Source organism: Mesocricetus auratus, unplaced genomic scaffold (genome assembly GCF_017639785.1).
Source record: "Mesocricetus auratus isolate SY011 unplaced genomic scaffold, BCM_Maur_2.0 Super-Scaffold_100046, whole genome shotgun sequence".
NCBI lineage: Eukaryota > Metazoa > Chordata > Mammalia > Rodentia > Cricetidae > Mesocricetus > Mesocricetus auratus.
Genome location: NW_024429223.1, coordinates 4,147,595 through 4,169,600, shown reverse-complemented (window position 1 = coordinate 4,169,600; position 22,006 = coordinate 4,147,595). Strand labels below are relative to the sequence as shown.

The window sequence follows — 22,006 nt, the reverse complement described above, 5'->3', positions numbered from 1 at the left end:
TGCGAGGGGCGGGGACTGCGAGGGGCGGGGACTGCAAGGAGGCGGGGACTGAGAGGGGTAGGAACTGAGAGGGGGCGGGGACTGAAAGGGGCCCTGGGAGAAGGGGCGGGGACTGAGAAGGGGTGGGGACTGAGAGGGGCGGGGACTGAGAGGGGCGGGGACTGAGACCAGGCAGTGATTGAGATGGGGCGGGGACTGAGATAGGGGCGGGGACTGAGAAGAGACAGGGACTGCGAGGGACGGGGACTGCGAAGAGGGCGGAGACTGCGAGGGGTGGGGACTGAGATGGGGGCGGGGACTGAGACCAGGCAGTGATTGAGATGGGGCGGGGACTGAGGTAGGGGCGGGGACTGAGAAGAGGGCAGGGACTGCGAGGGGGCGGGGACTTAGATGGGGCGGGTACTGAGATGGGGGCGGGGACTGAGAAGAGACAGGGACTGCGAGGGACAGGGACTGCGAAGAGGGCGGAGACTGCGAGGGGTGGGGACTGCGAGGGGCGGGGACTGAGATGGGGGCGGGGACTGAGACCAGGCAGTGATTGAGATGGGGCGGGGACTGAGATAGGGGCGGGGACTGAGAAAAGACAGGGACTGCGAGAGGGCGGAGACTTAGAGGGGGCGGGGACTGCGAGGAAGCCGGGACTTAAGCGGATTGAGGCTGAGATGCTCTGAGGTGAAGGCTGGCCTAGGACTTGGGCATCCTCCTGCCTCGCCTCACTCCGCCCGAGCTGACACTGGCTTTGAACTTGTGGCACCCCCCCACCCCGTCTTGCCTCCCCGGCACTGTGGACACAGGTTAGACGTCACTCCATCCAGCGGGGAGTGGCGCTAGGTCCCTCCTCACCCCAGGCTTGTGTACCTGCAGCCCCTCCTCCCTCCACCCCAGGCTTGTGTACCTGCAGCCCCCCCTCCACCCCAGGCTTGTGTACCTGCAGCCCCCCCTCCACCCCAGGCTTGTGTACCTGCAGCCCCTCCCTCCCAGGCTTCTGTACCTGCAGCCCCCCCTCCCTCCCAGGCTTGTGTACCTGCAGCCCCTCCCTCCCAGGCTTGTGTAGCTGCAGCCCCTCTCCACCCCACGGGTGCCACGCAGCCGGCCGGCGGCTCCCACTACTCACGAAGCACGTCGGGAGCGGCAATCAGGTTCAGAAGGTCGTCGTCCTCTCGGTGCTGGTTGTACTTGAGCTGGGTGCGCTGGTGGGCGGCGGAGAGCACATCCCGGAGCACCTGGATGTCCCGCAGCTTCTTGCACAGGTTGGCCTCCCTCAGCGACTCCTCGTGGTAGCCGAGGGCTCGGTGCAGGTGCCCTTTGCCTGCAGACAGAAGCAGACATCTCCTAGACCGAGGAGAGGCTTTTCTGATCGAGCGACTTTCATAAGGGGGGTATCGTCTCTCGGTGTGTGTGCGTGTGCGTGTGTGCATGTGTGTGTGTGCATGTGTGTGCGTGCATGTGTGTGTGCGTGCATGTGTGTGTGCGTGCGTGCATGTGTGCGTGCATGTGTATGTGTGCCTGCATGTGTGTGCGTGCATGCATGAGTATGTGCGCGCGTGTGTGTGTGTCTACCTCATGGAGCCGTGGGAGTTTTAATGGGGTCAGCACGAGGCAGGTACTGTGACTTCACTCGGGGCGGTGGGACCTCAGCCCGTGTGGCTCGCTGGCCCGTGGAGTGGGAGAGGCGGACTGGGAATGCCAAGCATGGCCCAGGCGCACCAGAGAGGCAGCGCCACTTGTCACCAAGATGGAGAGATGTCCGTGCCGACGGCCCAGCCAGGACACCCCACTCCCAACCTCCACTCGCTGTTGGTGCTGAACCCTAACAACAACGACAGTGAGGGGGAGCCAGTTCGTACCAGCGCCTGGGATGCTGAGGCAGGAGGATGGCAGGCAAGCTCAGGCTACAGAGCTGGGCATCCTAGCGAGAACTAGGGCCCCCAAATGAAAAATACAAAAAAAGGGGGGCAGGGGCATGGTTGGGTGGCAATGTATTTGCCCTGCATACCTAAGGACCTTTATTGAACCCCTAACTCTGAGAGACGAGGGAGGGGACACCAACAGCTACAGTGTCTCAGGAAGTAGTCTCGAGGACCTGGTGGTGGCTGGGAGCTTGGACACTCATGGAGCTGAGAACTTGACTCTGGAAAGCTGTCCGCGACTAGGACAGGCCCACACGCCCTTTCTCAGTGCAGGGTGCTCTCCTTTCCCGAGCCCTCCCCCCGGGAGCCCCGTTGGGGGTGGGGGTTTAGGAGCACGCACCCCGGGAGCCCCGTTAGGGGTGGGGGGTCTCAGGAGCACGCACGCACCCCAGGAGCCCCGTTGGGGGTGGGGGTCTCAGGAGCCCGCACGCACCCCAGGAGCCCCGTTAGGGGTGGGGGGTCTCAGGAGCACGCACGCACCCCAGGAGCCCCGTTGGGGGTGGGGGTCTGAGGAGCCCGCACGCACCCCAGGAGCCCCGTTGGGGGTGGGGGTCTCAGGAGCACGCACGCACCCCAGGAGCCCCGTTGGGGGTGGGGGTCTTAGGAGCACGCACGCACCCCGGGAGCCCCGTTGGGGGTGGGGGTCTTAGGAGCACGCACGCACCCCGGGAGCCCCGTTGGGGTGGGGGTCTCAGAAGCACGCACGCACCTCGGGAGCCCCGTTGGGGGTGGGGGTCTCAGGAGCACGCACGCACCGCGGGAGCCCCGTTAGGGAGCCCCGTTAGGGGTGGGGTCTTAGGAGCACGCACGCACCGCGGGAGCCCCGTTAGGGGTGGGGAGTCTCAGGAGCACGCACGCACCCCGGGAGCCCCGTTGGGGGTGGGGGTCTCAGGAACACGCACGCACGCACCCCGGGAGCCCCGTTGGGGGTGGGGTCTGAGGAGCACGCACCCCGGGAGCCCCGTTAGGGGTGGGGTCTTAGGAGCACGCACTCACCCAGTTGCATGCGCTGCCCATCGTTCTTCAGCGTGGCCAGAGGCCTCATCCCTTCCGGCATGTGGGCGTAGAGCTGGGACAGGCACTTCTCTTGGTGGTCTGCGTCTGCGCCCCGCTTTACTGCAAAGACAGCCACAGGTTACATCCCTCTGGACACAGTGACCCCAGACCCCAGCCTGTGCCAACAACGCCACCAAGCTCTGTTGGGGGCTCCGAGGCTACTGGGCCTGACGCCTTTGCGCCCAAGGGGATGACAGCCGCATATAGGGGGATTTGAACCTCTCTCTACCTCCTCCTCCGAGCTGACCGTTTCATGGAGCCTTCTTGCAAAGCTGTGACGCGATGGCTGGCCCATCTGCATTGCTCCCAGGGGCTGCCATACCCCCCATAAGCCCTCCTTCCTTCCTCCTCCCTGGAAGGGTTCTTTTGTGTTATTTTGGGAGATAGAGTCTCTAGCAGCTCAGGCTGGACCTGCACTTACTCTATGTAGTTAAACTTCTGAGGCTCCTACCTCCCCACCTTCCAAGTGCAGGGTTATTAGGCGTGTGCTGCCCGCCACGCCCAGCTTTTTCAGTCCTATAGACTGAACCCAGGGCTTCCTGCATGCTAAACGAGCAGTCTGACTGCTAAACCGTGTGCCCAGCCGCGTGATGTTAGTGCTGATTGTGGTGCTTAGGATGAAATGAGGGGATAGAGCCTGGTAGCTCATAGGCAGCACCGAGGGGGACGAGGCAGGGAGGGACGGTGAGCCCGAAGCCAGCTCAGGGTATGTGGCAGAATCTTATTCAGACAGAAGGGGAGGGAGCTGGAGAGATGGCACAGAGGTTAAGAGCCCCGGCTGCTCTTCCAGAGGTCCTGAGTTCAATTCCCAGCAACCACATGGTGGCTCACAACCACCCGTAACGAGATCTGGTGCCCTCTTCTGTGGCCTGCAGGCAAAACACTGTATACGTAATAAAAAAAAAAAAACAGAAGGGGAAAGACCCATGGTAAGACACCAGTCCTTGTCACACTGGCCTCCTTAAGACAAGGTTTCTCGCCGGGCATTGGTGGCGCACACCTTTAATCCCAGCACTTGGGAGGCAGAGGCAGGCGGATCTCTGTGAGTTCGAGGCCAGCCTGGTCTACAGAGTGAGTTCCAGGACAGCCTCCAAAACAACTCAGAGAAACCCTGTCTCGAAAAACCAAAAAAAAAAAAAAAAAAAAAAAAAAAAAGACAAGGTTTCTCTCTGTAGCAGCTCTGGCACTCTGTAGACCAGGCCAGCCTTGAGAACTTGTAACCATGGCCACACCCCCTTGGGCGTGGCCTCAGGCAGCAGGAAGCTGAACGAGGGGATGCTTGAAGTTTTCCTTGGTGCGGTGCAGTCTTTCTAGTGGATCCGCCGATTCGGTAGGAAGGGCAGACAACTGGTCCTGCGGTTCTTTGTATTTCTCTGTGTAATTGTTCCCCAATAAACACCCATTTGTCATTTATCTTGAGTCTAGCGAAATAGTCACATCCTCCCCTTCACAGCCTCTGCCCCCCAAGTGCTGGGATTTAAAGGCATGCTCCACCACCATCAGGAGTCAATATGGACTTTTTATGAAATCCCGATTTTGGTTTAATTTTGGTGGTGGCTTTTTGTTTTGTATTTTGTTTTGTTTTGTTTTGTTTTTTCCAAACAGGGTTTCTTTGTATTGTTTTGGAGGCTGTCTTGGAATTCTCTCTGTAGACCAGGCTGGCCTAGAACTCACAGAGATCCGCCTGCCTCTGCCTCCCGAGTGCTGGGATTAAAGGCGTGCACCACCAACGCAAAGCCTGGCCTTGTATTTCTTTTTTTGAGAAAGTGTCTGTATACACAGTCCTGGCTGTCCTGGAACTCACTCTGTAGACCATACTGGCCTCAAACTCACAGATCCATCTGCCTCTGCCTATGGAATTCTGGGACTTACAGCATGGACCACCATGTCCGATTTTTTTATTTAAAATTTTAATCACAGATTCTTTTTAGCCCTAATTTTGATTCATTTAAAATATCTATGGGCCAAGACGATCAGCAGCACATACAAATTAATTCTATCATTCACTCATTAAATATACATCACCTTAGCTGGACACAGTGACAGACACTTATAAGCCTCGCACTTAAGAGAGAAACAGGAGCTTAAGGTCATCTTGAGCTGCATGACATCCAGTTTCAACAAAAGAAAGCAAAATGACTATCTGAGGATGTGTGTGGTGGCACACACCTATAATCTTAGCATTCGAATGGCTAACGCAGGAGGATCTTGAGTTCAAGACCAGCCTCGGCTACGCAGGGAGACCTCATCTCCAAGTAGGTATACAATAATGAAATGAATTAAAAATAAAAGCTGCTGATTAAGTCACTGTATTTCATCCCCAAAGCTTCCAAAAATAAACGGGACAGTGGTGGCCCACACTTTTAATCCCAGCACTCGGGAGGAAGAGGCAGGTGCATCTCTGTGAGTTCCAGGCCAGCCTGGCCTACAAAGTGAGTTCCGGGACAGCCAGGGCTGTTACACAGAGAAACCCTGTCTCAAAAAGTCAAAAAAACAACAATAACAACAACAACAACAAAAAGTGCATACTGGTCTTGCAGAGGACCCTAGTTCAGTTCCCAGCGTTCATATCAAGCTGCTTACAACTGCCTGTCACCTCCAGCTCTGAGGCATCTACCACCCTCTTGTGGCCACGGTGGGCACTGCACTCAGTGTATAATTCCCCGCATACAGACTCACATACAGTGTGGTTTGAATGAAAACGGCCCAGTTAGGCTCATATATTTGCACGGCTAGTCCCCGGTTGACGAAATGTTTGTAAGGGATTAGGAAGCATGGCCTTGATGGAGGAGGCGTGTCCCTGGGCATGGGGTTTGAGATTTCAAAAACCCACACGAGACGCAGTGACTTCCTTTGTCTCTCTGCCAGCCGCCTGTGGATAAGGATGCAGCTTCCGGCTACTTATCTAGCGCCAAGCCTGCCTGGTACCATGTGTCCTGCCGTGATGGTCATGAACTAACCCCTCTGAAACTGCAAGCCAGCCTCCAGTTAGATGCCTCAGCCATGGCGTCTCTTTGCAGCTGAGACAGCCGGGCGGTGGTGGCGCACGCCTTTAATCCCAGCGCTCGGGAGGCAGAGGCAGGCGGATCTCTGAGAGTTCGAGGCCAGGCTGGACCGACAGCCTCCAAAACAATACAGAGAAACCCTGTCCCGTAAAACAAAACAAAAACAAAAAAAAAACAAAATAAATATTAAAAAATAATGTTAAGCTGGGTATGATGGTGCCTACCTTTAATCCCACCCCTTGGAAGGCAGAAGCAGGTGGATCTCTGTGAGTCGGAGGCCAGCCTGACCTACAAAAATGAGTTCCAGGACAGCCAGGGCTATACAAAGAAACCTTGTCCGTTTATCCCCCCCCCCCGACTCCCATTCGGGTGGTCGACCCCGAATTCCACAGGCCTGTGTGACAGCCACTTGGGTCAGTGTGTCCTTTCCAGACTTGTGCCTCTTCCGGCGGGCCTATGTCCAAGGCACGAAGTCAGTTCCCTGTGGGCTCAGCACCCCCCTCCCCGAAAGGCGGCAAGCCCACCATGCTTACGCGCCCGAGCCTTACGCTGGTGATCGATGAGGAGAGCCGCGGCAAAGTAGTGAGCCAGGGCCCCGTAGTGGTGGGCCTTCACGTAGGCCACGCTGGCCCACGAATACGGGATGTTCTCTTTCACCGGCTCCTGGCTCATGGCTGCGTGCAGCTGCTGGTAGGCCTCCGCCACCTGAAGCAGAAAGGATATGGGCGAGGGGGAGTCTGGCAGGGGGGGCCCTCCCAAGCCTGGCCGCGGAGAAAGGGGTCCTTTCTTCTCAGCCAAATCCGTCAACTCCCCCTGCTGGAGGATGCTCCAGAATGCGGGCATAAAGCCCAGCAAGTCCGCCTGCTGTCAGCGCCAGCCTTAAAACAACTGTCATCAGGCCGTGTTTTGTTTCCAGCTAGGCTGCAGATGGACTCCACGATCCGTATCTGAAACACCAGCACCTGCCAAGCAAACGCAGGCCGGCCACCTCGGCGGAGCTGGCACGGTGCAGGTTGTGGGGGAGCAGCTGTGGTGACGGCCCCCACCCCCACCCCACCCCCGCCCCCGCTGCTCCTAGGCACCTGTACCCGGGGATCCCGCCTACCCAGAAGTCACAGGAACTAAGACGCCTTTACCTTGGCGGCCTCCTGAGCCACCTTTACCAGTGCGAAGAACTCATTCTGGGTTCCTGGAAGGCAGAGTTTCTCAAATATACTTTCTTGGGCTTGGGCAAGCATCATCTTGACCAGCACGCTGAGCATGGCGGGGCTCATGTCATAACTTGGAGTATGAGTGAATGTCTCTTTCAGATAGTTTAAGACCCCTAGGAAGGAAGAGAATTTGTTGCTCGTTAGTGGGAAGTCACACTTTATCGCGCCGCCGTAGAGGAAGAAGAAAGAAAACACGACCGGATTGGGGGTATCACACATCAGGGAGTGCTTGGATAGCGCGCAGGAGGCCCTGAGCGTCCGTGCATCCAATGTGCATATACAATTTATAATCTATACATATTTCTGTTATAGATGGACACACACACACACACACACACACACACACGCGTGCAGTGATATAAGACATCTGCAGTTTATATAAGTACATGTAAAGGTGGCACACACTTTATAACCCTAAAGCATCTTGAAAAATGTGTATTTTGCCAAGTGTGTGGAACAAAGCTTTGATCCCAGCACTAGGGAAACTGTATGTTCAAAGACATTCTTGGATATATATATATATATGTCAAGACTCTATCTGATACCCAGTTGTCATGCCAGCTAGACTCTGCTCCACTCCTTTGCAGAGACCTAAATAACTGCTTGGAAGACCTGACTGCTACTTGGACACCCAGGCTCACCGCAACTCTAGTCCCAATAACCAGCAGGTAGACCACTCCCAATGCCCACTGATGGATTAACAGGTGAGCAAAATATCTACGCACACACACATAGCGGAACATTCTTCAGCCTTAAAGAAAAGAAAAAAATAAGATGACACGAGGGGGGAAGTCCTGTGTATATGTCAATAAGCACTGTTGGCCAATAGGGAAGCAAGATAGTGGGACTAGGAGCCCAGGAGGACTCTGGGTAGGAGAAACACAGAGAGTCAAGATGTAACTGCCATAGGGATAAGAAGCCGGGAAACTTCTCCGGTAAGAAAAATACTTAGATTAACAATTATGGAGTAAATACTTAAGTCAGAGCTAGCCAGTAAGAAACAAGCAAGGCCAACAGCTTCATAATTGATACAGCGTCTTGTGTGTTATTTGGGGAATACAACGCGGCAGAGCCCAGGCGACTGGCGGGGAAAATCCAAAGCGGCTGGCAAGGAAAAGGCTTCTCTCAACAATGACGGGCTGGAGGAAAAGCTCAGTGGCACGGTGTGTGCTTACAACGCGAGAGGCCCCAGGCTCGATTCCCAGTGCCGTACACAAGTCAAACGAGATGAGCAAATGTGTTGGCCTTTAACGCCAGCACTGGGGAAGTGGGGGGGGATCTCTGTGAGTTCCAAGCCTGTCTGGTCTACACAGTCAATTTCAGGCCTGGGCTGCCTAGTGAGACCCCGTCTCAAAAGACGGGGGATGGAAAGTGTGGACAACATGAAGACTTTATGCTGAGGACAATAAGCCAGCCAAGGAAGGACGGACAGCACAGGATTCCTGGAACAGCCAAGCTCAGAGGCACAGAGCAGAACAGAGGTCCCTAGGAGCTGCAGGAACAAGGAAAGGGACATCGCAGTCTCCTAGGTACAGAGTTGCCAGGTGTGGTGACACACCCCGGCAGTCCCGGCACATGTGACGCAGAAAGACGCCCCTGTCTCTCGATAGGTGAATAAAAGCAGGAGGAAATAGGGCCCACTCCGGTGTGCACGATGAGGCCACTCCGGGGCTGGAGGGTAGTGATGGCTGCCCTGGTACTCGATGCAGCCGAGAAGCCCAATTAAAAAAAAATGTCAACAAGGTAATTGCATCTCATGCAAATTTACCACAGCAAGAGATAGTTAAAGCTGTGATTTCTATTTGTTTTAAATGGATCTCTTCTAAGACGTTTACATATGCGTGAAGCAAGGGGGCCAGCTGGTCCTCCTTTATTTCTGCCCTACCTGGGACACCCCAAACACTGCAGTGAGGGGTGCCAGGGCTTTTCCCTGGGGGAAGCCTCCACTGGACACGCCCACGCTGCCACCCTGGACTGACGAAGTTAACCGTGGCAGGTGGTGAAGGTTAACCTGGAGCTGAAGGGGACTGGGCTGCCTGTATCCCATCCAACTGGTTCCCCTGGTTTTGCTGCCCCAGAGAAGGATGGCTGCTGGTCCCCTCCCTTCCTCCATCCCAGGCTGGCCCAGGTCACTAAGTTTCCTTGTTTGTATTTCTGAAGCCTCAGGGCGGGAGGCAGGTCACAAGGTGCGACTCCCTAAGACTCCTCAGAGGCCGGCCACAATTAAAGCAAACCTGTCCTCCCAGCATGCCAGAGACCGGAGATCGAGGCCGGCCTGAGCTAAATATTAACAAGGCTGTGCCTCCATGGGTCGAAATGACAGGGCTGTGGTCCCTCACAGACTTCAGAGTGACGCTTCCAGGCAGGTTCGTGCAGAGAGAGGGGACATGAAGGGCACAGAGGGCAATGGGGTGCTAGGCTGGGGTGTCGAGTAGGAGCGCACACTTGTAATGGCGGCTCGCAGGAAGCCGGGGAGCGACTTCAAAATCAGCGTGGCCCACGTAGTGAGTTAAAGGCCCTGTTGGTGGACATAGTGGCAATTAGTCTCAAATGATTAAAAAAAAAAAGCTATCCAACAGGCTTCTTAGAGGGTCACCCTGTGGTCTGCATCCAACTGCCACTATTACCCTCCATTCTGCAGACCCAGGGCCCACTGGACGGGAGCGACACAGAGCTTTCTGATACCTTGGTCAGAGCCAGACTGGCTGCTGCACCAACTCTCACGGCCCCAGCCCTTACAGCTTGGTGCTAAGCTAGTTTTCTTCTTTCTTTCCCTGATTCTGGTTCATCACAGGGTCCCCGGGCGTTGGCGGCACACACCTTTAATCCCAGCACTTGGGAGGCGGAGGCAGGCAGATCTCTGCGAGTTCGAGGCCAGCCTGGTCTACAAGAGCGAGTTTTGGGACAGCCTCCAAAACCATACAGAGAAACCCCGTCTCGAAAACAAACAAACAAACAAAACATAACAGGGTGAACTATAAGGGTGATGAAGTTAAAATGGGGAGAAGAAATAAATAAAAAAAAACAAGCTGATTGTGGTGGCTCACATCTGTCATCTTCTCAGCACTTGGGCTGAGGCAGGAAGGACCCCCAAGTTCCAGGCCAACCTGAACTACAAAACAAGTCCCGCAGTACCCAGCCCTGTAGGAAAAGCAGCCAGAAGTGTCCTGCAGTCTCCGAGAGCCACAGAAGCAGCAGGCTCCTGGTGCGTGTTACCTGGCAGCTCTGAAATCGGCAACCGCGGGCTTTGCAAACTGGGCCGGTTAAGCAATAATGCCGAGAGGGCAGGTAATAACAGTAATTACCTTCATCTAAGTCCAGCTTTAGTTCTGGCTCAGTTACCTTCGGCCAACTGGAATATGATAATATCGCATGGAAAATTCCAGAAACGGGCAACTCATAACGCACTGTGTCCGTTATCACTGACCTCTTTCACTGTCAATCTTTGACTGTGCCCAGTCTATCTCAGATGTGGACATATGTGGGGGATTCTTTTGTCTCTCCTTCCTTCTCTTTTCCCCATTCCCTTCATGTGTCTGCAGCACTGGGGGGAGGGGGAGGGGGAGGGGGATATCAAACCCAGACGCCTCACCCAGGCCAGGCAAACGTCCTATTCCTGAGCTCCCAGCTCTCACAGAGGCTTCAGAACCGCTGACAGTTTCACGCCTGCATGTGCTGGGACATGTCCCCTTATGCACAGATTACTCTACTGACCTAACAGAAAATTCTAAAGGCTACACCTTCACTAGTTAGGGCGAGTTACTGTATTCCCGTCATTGGGGACTATTCCCGGCCACCACTGAAGCCGCCACTCACCTGGAAAAAAAAACTAATCATTAACTACGAGCCTCATTATACACGTGAGCCCTACAGAGCTGAGATCCCACGATGCCAGTCATTGATGAAGTTTCCTGACAAAGAGGTCACACGGCCATTCCTTCCTCCTTCAATGCGTGTGTGATGTTATAAACGGACTCTAGGGTTTCCCTCAAGCCAGGCAAGCCTTCTACCTCTGGAGCCATGCCCCCAGCCCACCCTTGTCAGACTTGCAAGGCATGATGAGTACTTGGTAGGTCCACAGAGGACCGCATAGAACCACCAACACCGCTGGTGCCATCTGATGGGTCCGAGACTGAAGCGCAGCTGCCAAGGAGGACGCGTACCTGCAGCTCTCTGGAAGGCATCCACCGCGCTCTCCAGCCCAGTCTCTGTCTGCCGGTTACAGCGGGTCCCGATCTGGGTGTACAGTGCCCCGATGTTGAAGAGAATGCTGGCCTTCTCCAGCAACAAGTTCTGCTGGCTGACGGGAACCCCAGTGAGGGAGTCATACCTGTGCGAGACAAAGAGGTTCTGGGCACACAAGAACAAAAAACTCACTTCTCATATGAAACTCAAAGATGCACGGGCCACCAGGTTTCTGTTTCCAAGCAAGATGACCAGTCTCTGGCGACATGCGGTTTAAACCCATCGTCTGGCATTCAAGAGGCTAAGGCAGGAGGATCATGGGTTTGGAGCCAGCCTGGGATGTTCAGGAAGGCCTATCTCAACAGAAAAAGAAAGAAAAAGAAATCCCCACAAGCCAGACCTGGTGGCCCTTGCCTATGTTCCTGGCACCCTCTCTAGGCTGAGGCAGGAGGATTGTGAGTTGGACCTTCCGTCCGGGCCACCTATCAAGAACCTTTTTCGGGCTGGAGAGATGACTCAGAGATTAAGAGCATTGGCTGCTCTTCCAGAGGTCCTGAGTTCAATTCCCAGCAACCACATGGTGGCTCACAACCATCTCTAATGAGATCTGGCGCCCTCTTCTGGTGTGCAGGAATATATGCAGACAGAACATTGTATACATAATAAAATAAATAAATCTTAAAAAAAAATAACCTTTCTCAAGGAACCGTATTAATCTTTAAACAATCATGGGAAAAGAGTCAAAATGCTTTGTTTCAAGTTTTAAGATCTCCTTCCCCGGGGGCACACATCTACAATCACAGCACTTGGGTTGCAGAGACAGGAGGATCGCAGCCAGTTTGGGGTCAGTTTAAGAGGATCCTGGGACTATGTGGTGGAAGCCTGTCTTTCTTTTTGCTGCCCGTGTCACTGGGATCTGACTCAGTTTCGGCTCATGCCCACAGCCCTGCCCCATATAAAAAAAAGAATCTTCTCAAAACACAATCTTTCTTTGTCTTACTTCTCATCAGTTATGCCTGAGGGCTCTCTCTGGTTTTTCCCTCAACGACAAAATGAACACACACATGCGCGCATGCACGCACGTGCGCACACACACACACACACACACACACACAAAAGGACCCCTTTTCGAGGCTTGGTTTTTTTGGTTTTTTGTTTGTTTGTTTGTTTGTTTGTTTGGTTTGAGACAGGGTTTCTCTGTATTGTTTTGGAGGCTGTCCTGGAACTTCCTCAGTAGACCAGGCCAGCCTGGAACTCACAAGATTCACCTGCCTCTGCCTCCTGAGTGCTGGGATTAAAGGTGTGCGCCACCAACACCCCAACTGAGGCTTGTAGGTTTTGAGAAGGAAGAAGCCACGGCTTTCCTCCTCTGGGTCTGTTCACAAACAGCAGTTCAAACAGTCCCTGCCTCCTGGAACTTGCCAGGCAAACACCACAGTCAGGATGGGGAGGTGCCCAGCAGAGGGGACCCCAGAGGGCACCTACCAGGTAAACAGGAGCCCCATGTGGTGGGTGGGCGGGAAAAACCTGCTCTCCACAAAGCCCAGCTGGATGAAATAAGACATGAGCAGCTCGACCCCCGCCTCATCCCTGCTGGGTGTTCGACAGGCCTGGAAAGGAAGAGCAAGGTGAGAATCCTGGCCTGGGACCCATGCTTGCCTGAACCCTCAGACAGATACCCTGCTGTGGGTGGGTATCATGAACTCCAGGAGACAGAGCAGAGGGGGAGGAGAGGAGTCCTGGGACCCAGCCCTGGGCCTCACCCCTACTACGGTTTTCCGGTACAGCAAGTGTCCTGGATGAGCTGACAGCCCCCCTCTCTGTCCCCGGCATCCTGGGCTCTCTAAGGCCAGAGGTGTCGGTCGTGGGATGTCCTGAGGCGGAAGCTGACTCCGCCTGGCCGCACTTACCTGCCTCAGGTCCATAAGGTCCGCAATGTCATCTTCATACAGGTAGCTGTCTTCACTGTAATGCTCCAAGATAAAATCCTGCAAGGGGGAAAAAAAAAAAGATAAGGGAAGTCAACATCTGGGGTTGCAAGGCGGCAGGGGGTTGGGGGATGGGGTGGGGGATGAGGATGGGTTGGGAGATACCCAGTGCACACACAAAGCCCTGGGTTGTTATCTGTCATTGGGATCAGACTCAGTTTGACCAAGGACCAACTATCAGAAGCTGGCTCTCCTAATTAACATGGCCCAATTGAAATCAAACACCTCACGGGGGGGGGGGGGTCTCCCCTTTACCTTCTTTTGCCTCCTCTTCACCCAGACAAAGTCTCTGTCCCCCTGGGACAAACATTCCTGCCTCCTTTCCCTTAACCCCTCCCCCTTCTCCCTTTTCCCTGCTTCCCCGGTGTTTGGGTCTTCGGTCTGTGCCTAATCCGGGGTCTGGAAGGGAACTCCCACATAGGGAGCCCCCTTCGGTCCCAGCATGAGAGAAACACTGTGTCAGCACCATAAACGTGGTGTTGCGGGGCACAGCTGTAATCCTGGCACTTGGGAAACTGAGACAAGAGGGCTGGCAAATCTGAGGCAGCTCAAGATACAACAACAACGCTGAGTATCAGGACAGCCTGGGCTGCAGACACAACAGTTTGCCTTATAAAAAAAGAACAAAAAAACAAAAAACCAGGCCGGGCAATGGCGGCGCAATGCCTTTAATCTCAGCACTTGGGAGGCAGAGGCTGTCCTAGAACTGGCTCTGTAGATAAGGCTGGAAAAATTTTATATATATATATACTTTTTTAAGGAAAAGAAAAAACATCGAAGGGAGAACTATCTCTGTAACAGTTAAGTGATGATATGCAACCCCTTCTGACCTGCGAGTGCCCAGACCCTCCACCTTTGTCCTGACTCAGGACCTGAACGTGCAGCCTTCGGAGCCAAGGCAACCTGGGCTTAGGGATGTCTGGATGGGATGCGGACCTTTGTGTGAACAGCCCTGGTGGTTAGACTCATAACCCCACCCAGTACAACCCTTTAGTTGAGAGCTCCCATGACGACAGCTTTGAGTTCATTCAGCAGACAGTGATGGGCACTTGCTATATGCCAAGCGCTGTTTGCAGATCCTTCCCCTTCACTGGGCTCGTGCTGACACAGGGAAGGTGAGCCTCAACAGGCCTAACGGTATATACAAGCTAGACCAGTAGCCCTTATCCAAAACGCTTGGGATTGTTGACGCCTCTGACTTCAGGCTTTTTCAGATTTCACGTCAGCTGTGTACACATACTATATTTTGGAACCCAAATCTAAACTTGAAACTTGTTTTTTTTTTTTTTTTTTGGTTTTTCCAGACAGGGTTTCTCTACGTTGTTTGGGAGGCTGTCCTGCTCTTGTAGACCAGGCTGGCCTAGAAATCACAGAGATCCGCCTGCCTCTGCCTCCCGAGTGCTGGGACTAAAGGCGTGTGCCACCAACGCCCAGCCGAAATTTGTTTTTTTTTTCCTTTTTAAAAGATTTTTATAGACAATGGGTGGTGGTGTACAACTTACTGGGGGTGGGAGGGGAGTCCTTCTGTGTATATGTTTGTCTTATCGGTTGATAAATAAAGCACCGTTGGCCAATAGGGAAGCAAGATAGGTGGGACTTGGAGTCGAGGAGGATTCTGGGAAATGTAGTCAAGAGTAGAGGGTCACCATGTGATCCCAGGAAGAGAGGACACATGAGGCTGGCGTCCTTGGTAAGCTAAGACCTTATAGAAAAAAACTATATATATATACATGTATGTGTGTGTGTGTGTGTATAATTATGGGTTAATACTTAAGACAGAACCAGCCAATGAGAAGCCCTGGATATTGGAGGACAATATTGTAACTAATAAGAGTTTCTGTATGTTGTTTGGGGTTGATTAGGCACTGGGACCAGGCTGGTGGGGAATGCTCATAACACACACCTTTAATCCCAGCCCTAGGAGGCAGAGCCAAGTGGATTTCTGTGAGTTCAAGGCCAACCTGGTCTACAGAGTGAGCTCCAGGACAGCCAGGAAACCTTGTCTCAAAAAACAAACAAAAATAGAATTTACTAAAGAGTCTTAAAAGTTAATATATAAAAGTTGGGGGAGGGTGGCTAAGAGATGGCTTGGCAGTTAAGAAACACAGCCGTTCTTTCAAAAGGACCTGGGTTCAATTCCCAGCTCCTACATGGTGGCTCACAACCATCTGTAACTCAAATTCTAGAGGATCTGATGCCCTCTTCTGATCCCCCAGGGGCAGCAGGCATGCGCACGGGGCACAGACCTGTATGTAGACAAAACGCCCATGTATAAAATAAAAGAAAAATAAATCTTAAAAAAAAAATCAGGGCTGGAGCTGGAGAGATGGCTCAGTGGTTAAGGGGACTATCGGCTCTTCCAGAGGTCCAGGGTTCAAGTCCCAGCACCCACACAGCAGCTCACGGCTGTCTGTAACTCCATTTCCTGTGGATCTGATACCTTCACACCAATGCACATAAAATAAAGTTAAAATGAAATTAAAAAGAAAAACCCGGGGGTTGGGGAGGCAGACAAAGTACTTGCTGCAGAAGCATCGGAATTGCAACCTCAGCACCCATGTATAAAAGCTGGGTCTACGGTGCATGCTCGGAACCCTAATGTCTTGGAGAGAGGGTGAGATAACCAGATATAGGAGTTCACTGACCCCCCCCCAAAAAAAAGCGTCGAATGGGCTCCACATTCAATGAGAGGTCCGTCTCAGAACAATGAGGAGGTTTGGGGGCGACCTGAGCGAGGCAGGCGTCTTCTGGACTCAACAGAACCCATGCACTCCTGAACCCACAGAAGCTGTAGTTGACCTGTGCAAGACAGCCCGGTCAACGTTCCAGCAGAGCAGGGAGAGCGCACAAACTTCACCCTAACTGGCAAGCCACGGATGGCTCCCGAGGGAGGGACAGCTGGTTCTCATCGAGGGTGTGGCCTGTAGGAGATCCACTAAGATCCCACGGGTGGCCCCATACCCCTGAGCGTGTAGGATTAGGTGGGTTATAAGAATAAAAGCGTATAAAGTTAGGAAGTGGCAGGGGAGTGGGGGGAGTGACTCTGGGAGGAGTTGGGAGAAGGAGTAGCAGGGTGGGTGAGTGTGATCGAGATACATTATGTGAATATATGAAGTACTCCAAGAGTTAATGGAATATTATATTTAAAAAAAAAGATAAGGTGTCACCAAGCAATGGTGGTACACGCCTTTAATCCCAGCACTCGGGAGGCAGAGGCAGGGAGAGCTCTGTGAGTTCCAGGTCAGCCTGGTCTACAGAGTGAGTTCCAGGACAGCCAGGGCTACACAGAGAAACGTTGTCTCAGAAAACAAATAAATAAGGTGAAGCTCCACAGAGGAATGCACCCAACTTTAACCTCTGGTTTAAACACACACATCTACACAAACGAGCACACCTGTGAAAACATACAAACACACCCACATTTGCACAAACGAGCACACCTGTGAAAACATACACATACAAACACACTTTCACACCTGTGAAAACATATACATACAAGCACGCACACACATTTGCACAAATGAGCACACCTGTGAAAACATATACATACAAGCACGCACACACATTTGCACAAATGAGCACACCTTCGAAAACATACACATGCAAACACACAAAATAGCTACTAAACTAGAAGTCACTAACAAAAAAAAAAATCAACATTTTGAGGAAGACTTGCCAAACCATGAAAACAAATATGCGTGGCAGCCGGGTGAACCTGGAACCCTAGCAGTTAGAAGGCTGTGGCGAGAAGATGGAGCAGCTACACAGATACTTTGTCTCAAAAGAAAAAAAAAAAAAAAAAGGAAAAACAGGTGCTGGGGATGTAGTCCGGTGCCATTTTTGTTTGCAGCTTTGGTCCAATTTCCAGTACTGCTAAAACATGAAGTTAGATGTGGAGCCAGTACTGGAGAAGTCGAGGCAAGAGGGCCAGGAGTTCAAGGCCAGCCCAAGCCACATGTGACTGCCCAGGAAAGAATTTATTTTAATGGCATTTCTCCCCGCATCTCCAAACGACGGCAACAGAGTCCAGGGTCCTTTCGGTTTTTCCAAGACAGGATTTTTCTGGGTAAGCCTGGGCTGTCCTGGGACTCACTCTGTAGACCAAGGCTGGCCCCAAACGCGCTGAGATCCGCCTGCTTCTCTGCCTCCCGAGGGCTGGGATTAAATGTGTGTGCCACCACCGCCCGGCTGAGCACAGGGTCTTCACGGCAGGCAGGCTCTCTTTACTGACGTGCTTGCTAATGACTATGGCTGCTTTAAGGCTATGTCTTTAAATAAAACAAGTCACATCATGAGGCTTGCGTGACCTAACAGCCCAAGGAAACACAGGTCAGGTCTGAAATGGAACCGCCTGGATCAAGTTCACTGACCCCTCCTGTGGTGTCCAAATTTCTCTCGAGCATAGGTGTGGAATGCAGAAAACTGGAGGTGTAGCCAACTGGTCTCATGTTTGCATGACTGACGTCGGCAGACTCCCTTTCAGACCGAAATGACACGCTTGGGAACCTCAGCTGAGCAGTGGTTGGCCATGTCCACAACATGGGATTTTTTTTAACTCCCTTTAATGTGGAATTTGGCACATGACCTATTTGGATGCCATAAAACCCCTGGGTTTCTGTAACACGGGATGGCCTTTAAAAATGCCTGCATTCTTGTAAACTCTGGCACTAAGCTGAATCTTAAAGAAACAAAGCCACAGACACATTCCTTCAAACACTGCCTAGACCTCCACAGAGCAAACAGGTCAGTCAGAAGTTCGACGACCCCATGGAAGGGACCGCAGAAGGCGGCCGCTGCTCAGGTGTTTCCCTCCCAGAAAATTCCATTTTCTGATAACCTTGTGTCCTAAATTGCTACTACCTGCCCTTCTCCGACTGGAGTACCCTCCCCTGCTACACACACACACACACACACACACACACATATTTAATCCCAGCCCTTAGGAGTCAGAGGCAGGTGGATCTTAGCCTTCCAGGCCAGTCTGGTCTACAAAGTGAGGGCAACCAGGGCTACATAGAGAAACCCTGTCTAAAACAAACAAACAGACAAACAAGACTCTGGAGGCGTTGGAGACATACATGACTCGGTAGCTCAGAGCTGTCCTCGCCAGAGACCAGGGTTCATTTCCCAGCACCCCTACAGCGGCTTACAAACACCTCTAACTCCAGTTTAGGGGATCTGTGGCCCTCTTCTGGCTGCTACCGGTATTGCGTGCACATAGCGCACATACATACACACACACAGGCAAACCCCCACACCAACCATAACCATAACAATAACAATTTTAAATGCCCGTTAAGAGATGAACAGCCTCTGAGAACAGAGGTCAAATAAGGACGTCTTCAACGCGTTGACCAATTGTTCTTAAAAGACACATCTTGAGCAGCTAGAGAGATGGCTCCAAGGTTAACTGCTCTGGCAGAGGACCTGGGTTAGGTTCCCAGTAGCACGCACAGTAGGTGGCTCGCAGCTGCCCCTCACTCCAGATCCAGGGGGATCCCGCTGGCCTCCAAGGGCACCTCATGCACATGAGCTCCAGCTAGGGCTATATAGTAAGACTGTCTCAAAGAAAAATGACAGCAAGACGGCGCAGAGGGTAGCTTGCTGCCAAGTCTGATGACCCGAGTTCTACTCCTGGGACCCAAACGATGGAAGAAAAGAACCAACTGCAAATTGTCCTTTGACCTCCAAACACCCGTAAAGGTTTGCATATCCACCTGTCTGCAACACACACGTGCACACGCGCACACATACCCACAGAGGAAACACACATACACACAGAGAACACACACACACCCATACACAGAGAAAACACACATGCACACAGAAAACATACACACAACAGACACTACACATACAATACACATACACGTGACACACACACAAATATATGCATACATAAATGTAACTTTGAAAACTTCTTTGAGAATAAAGACCCTAAAACAGAGAGTATCATCTACCTTTTGCCAGGCAGACAGAAGGAGCTACAAAGTCCCCGAAGACAGACTAAGAACACAGCTCTCTGTAGAGTGCCTGCCCCGTGCAGAAGGCCCTGGGTTCCAGTCCCAGACAATAATGGGGATGGACAAGGTGTCAAAAGCCACCAGAGATGGCAGCAAGAGTTTCAGAGGAGCCAGGCGGTGGTGGCACACAACTTTAATCCCAGCACTCGGGAGGCAGAGGCAGGCGGATCTCTGTGAGTTCGAGACCAGCCTGGTCTAGAGAGCGAGTTCCAGGACAGCCTCCAAAACAATACAGAGAGACCCTGTCTCGAAAAACCAAAAAAAAAAAAAAAAAAAAAAAAATTTCAGAGAGGAATGGATACAGAAGCTTCTCCTGCCAAGCGGCCGGGTGAGGTCTTGGGGTCACCTCGTAGACGTCAACTGACCCTTGACTCGTGGCAGTGGCTTTAGGCGGAATCCACTGTTTGAGACTCACCTTGAGGATGATCGAAAAGTCAACTTCTTTGGTTTCCTTCAGGCCAAGAGGAATCAAAGGGATGGTGAAGGCCTCCCTGTAAGAACACAAAAGGGAGCCGGGCGTTGGTGCCGCTCGCCTTTAATCCCAGCACTCGGGAGGCAGAGGCAGGCGGATCTCTGTGAGTTCGAGGCCAGCCTGGTCTACAGAGTTCTAGGACAGCCTCCAAAGCCACAGAGAAACCCTGTCTCGGAAACCCAAGACAGCCCACCCCAGCAGCCCTTTCCCACCCATGGGGCCTTGCCCTCAATGGCCAGCTGAGGTCCCTGAGCCCTGTCCTCGAGGTCAACCCAGCACCCTTCCTTCCCCTGTCTGGAGAAATCAAACATTAGCCTAGCTCGCCAGGCCCCTACTGTGTGGGTCCAAATCACCTCTGTCTTAGCCCTCTATGGACAGCTGTGCTGGGGTTACTATAGGACTCCCCGAGTGCACCAGGCTCATGTCTGGGTCCTCACTGGTCTCCACATGCGTTTTGACAGACGGGACCTCCCTCTAGGCTACAACCACTGTCACCTGTACTCACGTGCGTGCATGCATACGTGCATGTGTGCGTGTGTGTGAGCACATGCGCGCACTCGCGCACACATGCGTGGTGTCCCCGCCCAATACATCTTCGTGACAGCTCACTCTTCTTTTAGGGGACATGTCATACCATGTATCTTACTGCACATTCCCCCCCCCTCAAAGGCAACTCTATCACCCCACAGATTGACCTGTGAATGCTCCCTGGACCTACATTCCTAAGGGCAGGGCCAGAAGGAAGTGCTGTGGGTTTTTTTTTTTTTTTTTTTTTTTGCAAATAGGGATTTAGCTCTTTGACCTGTAACAAGAGACCTCCATGGGCCGCCGAGCATGGCCCCAGAGAGAGGGCCAGGCCAGGAATGCTGGGCAGGGTTGGGCGGACCTTGGCTGCAAGCTGAAGGGACCTCGGAGGCACAGTGAAGGTGAGGTGAGACCCAAGCCAGAAATGCGGCCTCCCCAGAAGACTGAACCCTGGTGGGAGCCGGTAAGTCTGGGTGTCACCATTTGAGCCCCCCCCTGCTGTCCTCCCACTCTCAAGACACTAGGGGGTCTTCAACCCCCCCAGGGTGGCACTAACTGACTTTCTGTGGCCTGAGTTTCCTCATTCGCACACTGAGATCAGGACTTCTCCGCCCGCCTCACAGAAGCGTTGGAAAAGAAAAAAAAAATCATCCAAGGTACTAAGAAAGAGACAATGGGGCCGGGCGTTGGTGGCGCACGTCTTTAATCCCAGCACTCGGGAGGCAGAGCCAGGTGGATCCCTGTGAGTTCGAGGCCAGCCTGGTCTACAGAGCGAGTTCCAGGACAGCCTCCAAAGCTACAGAGAAACCCTGTCTCGAAAAACCAAAAAAAAAAAAAAAAAAAAGAAAGAAAGAAAGAAAGAGACAATGGGCTGGGAAAACATGCAAGGTGTCCCTTGGGACCCTCAGGTCCCTCTGCTTTTCCTGGTGACACAGGAAATTAACCGAAACCTCCGTTGAGGGGTGGCCAAGAGGTGCACCGAGCGCCCTGCCTTTGTGGGAAGAACGTCCCTGCTCTTTGCCGGCAAGCAGGAGCCGAGAGTAGGCTGCCACGCTGGCCTGGAGTGCTCGAGCGAGCCCCTTAGCCCTCATGAACAAAAAACACTGGAACCTAACCCGGTTAGAATCTCTGAAAGAATCTTACAGAGGGGGTGGGCTGGGGGGGAGGCGTTGCTGGTGTTTCTCCTCACTGGGTTTTTTTTTTTTTTGAAACTGCCCACAGGTATGCCAGACAAGCACAGGTTGTCACAGCTCCCTTAGCCAGCAGGGTTCCAGGGAGGAATGCTAGGCTCTGCTTTTGAGAAACGCCCCCAGGTGACATACAAGGATTAGCATTGGGAAAAGCACGTTCCAAGGTGACTGGGAATTCTCTAGTGTCTTCCTTCTGTAACTCGGTTTCAACCACTTCTTGAGAGGGCACAGCTTCCACATGCAAATAGCACGGGAACTACTTCTAGGGACATTCTGGTTCTTTTGTTTTGTGATGACACTTAGGAATGGCCCTGTGCAAACAAAACGAACACTCTACCACAGAGCTACCAGGTACCTCTCCAGGAGTTCTGGGCAGGGGCTCTACCACTGAGCCACGCCCCCAGCCCCTCACTGGGGGATTCTAGGCAGAGGCTCTACCAC

The 22,006-nt window shown here is 52.9% G+C and overlaps 1 protein-coding gene across 1 annotated transcript in view; it reads right to left on the bottom strand.

Moving 5' to 3' along the window:
• Rhpn2 (rhophilin Rho GTPase binding protein 2) overlaps positions 1 to 22,006 on the bottom strand; it is a 60,869-nt gene that overhangs the window by 10,008 nt on the left and 28,855 nt on the right. The window contains exons 4-11 of the mRNA XM_040735432.1: positions 19,794 to 19,869; positions 13,278 to 13,355; positions 12,853 to 12,977; positions 11,346 to 11,512; positions 7,108 to 7,295; positions 6,520 to 6,676; positions 2,907 to 3,026; positions 1,115 to 1,309 (exon numbers count right to left, since the gene is read on the bottom strand). Coding sequence (XP_040591366.1) covers positions 1,115 to 1,309; positions 2,907 to 3,026; positions 6,520 to 6,676; positions 7,108 to 7,295; positions 11,346 to 11,512; positions 12,853 to 12,977; positions 13,278 to 13,355; positions 19,794 to 19,869 — 1,106 coding nt within the window. The remainder of the gene's footprint in view (positions 1 to 1,114; positions 1,310 to 2,906; positions 3,027 to 6,519; positions 6,677 to 7,107; positions 7,296 to 11,345; positions 11,513 to 12,852; positions 12,978 to 13,277; positions 13,356 to 19,793; positions 19,870 to 22,006) is intronic.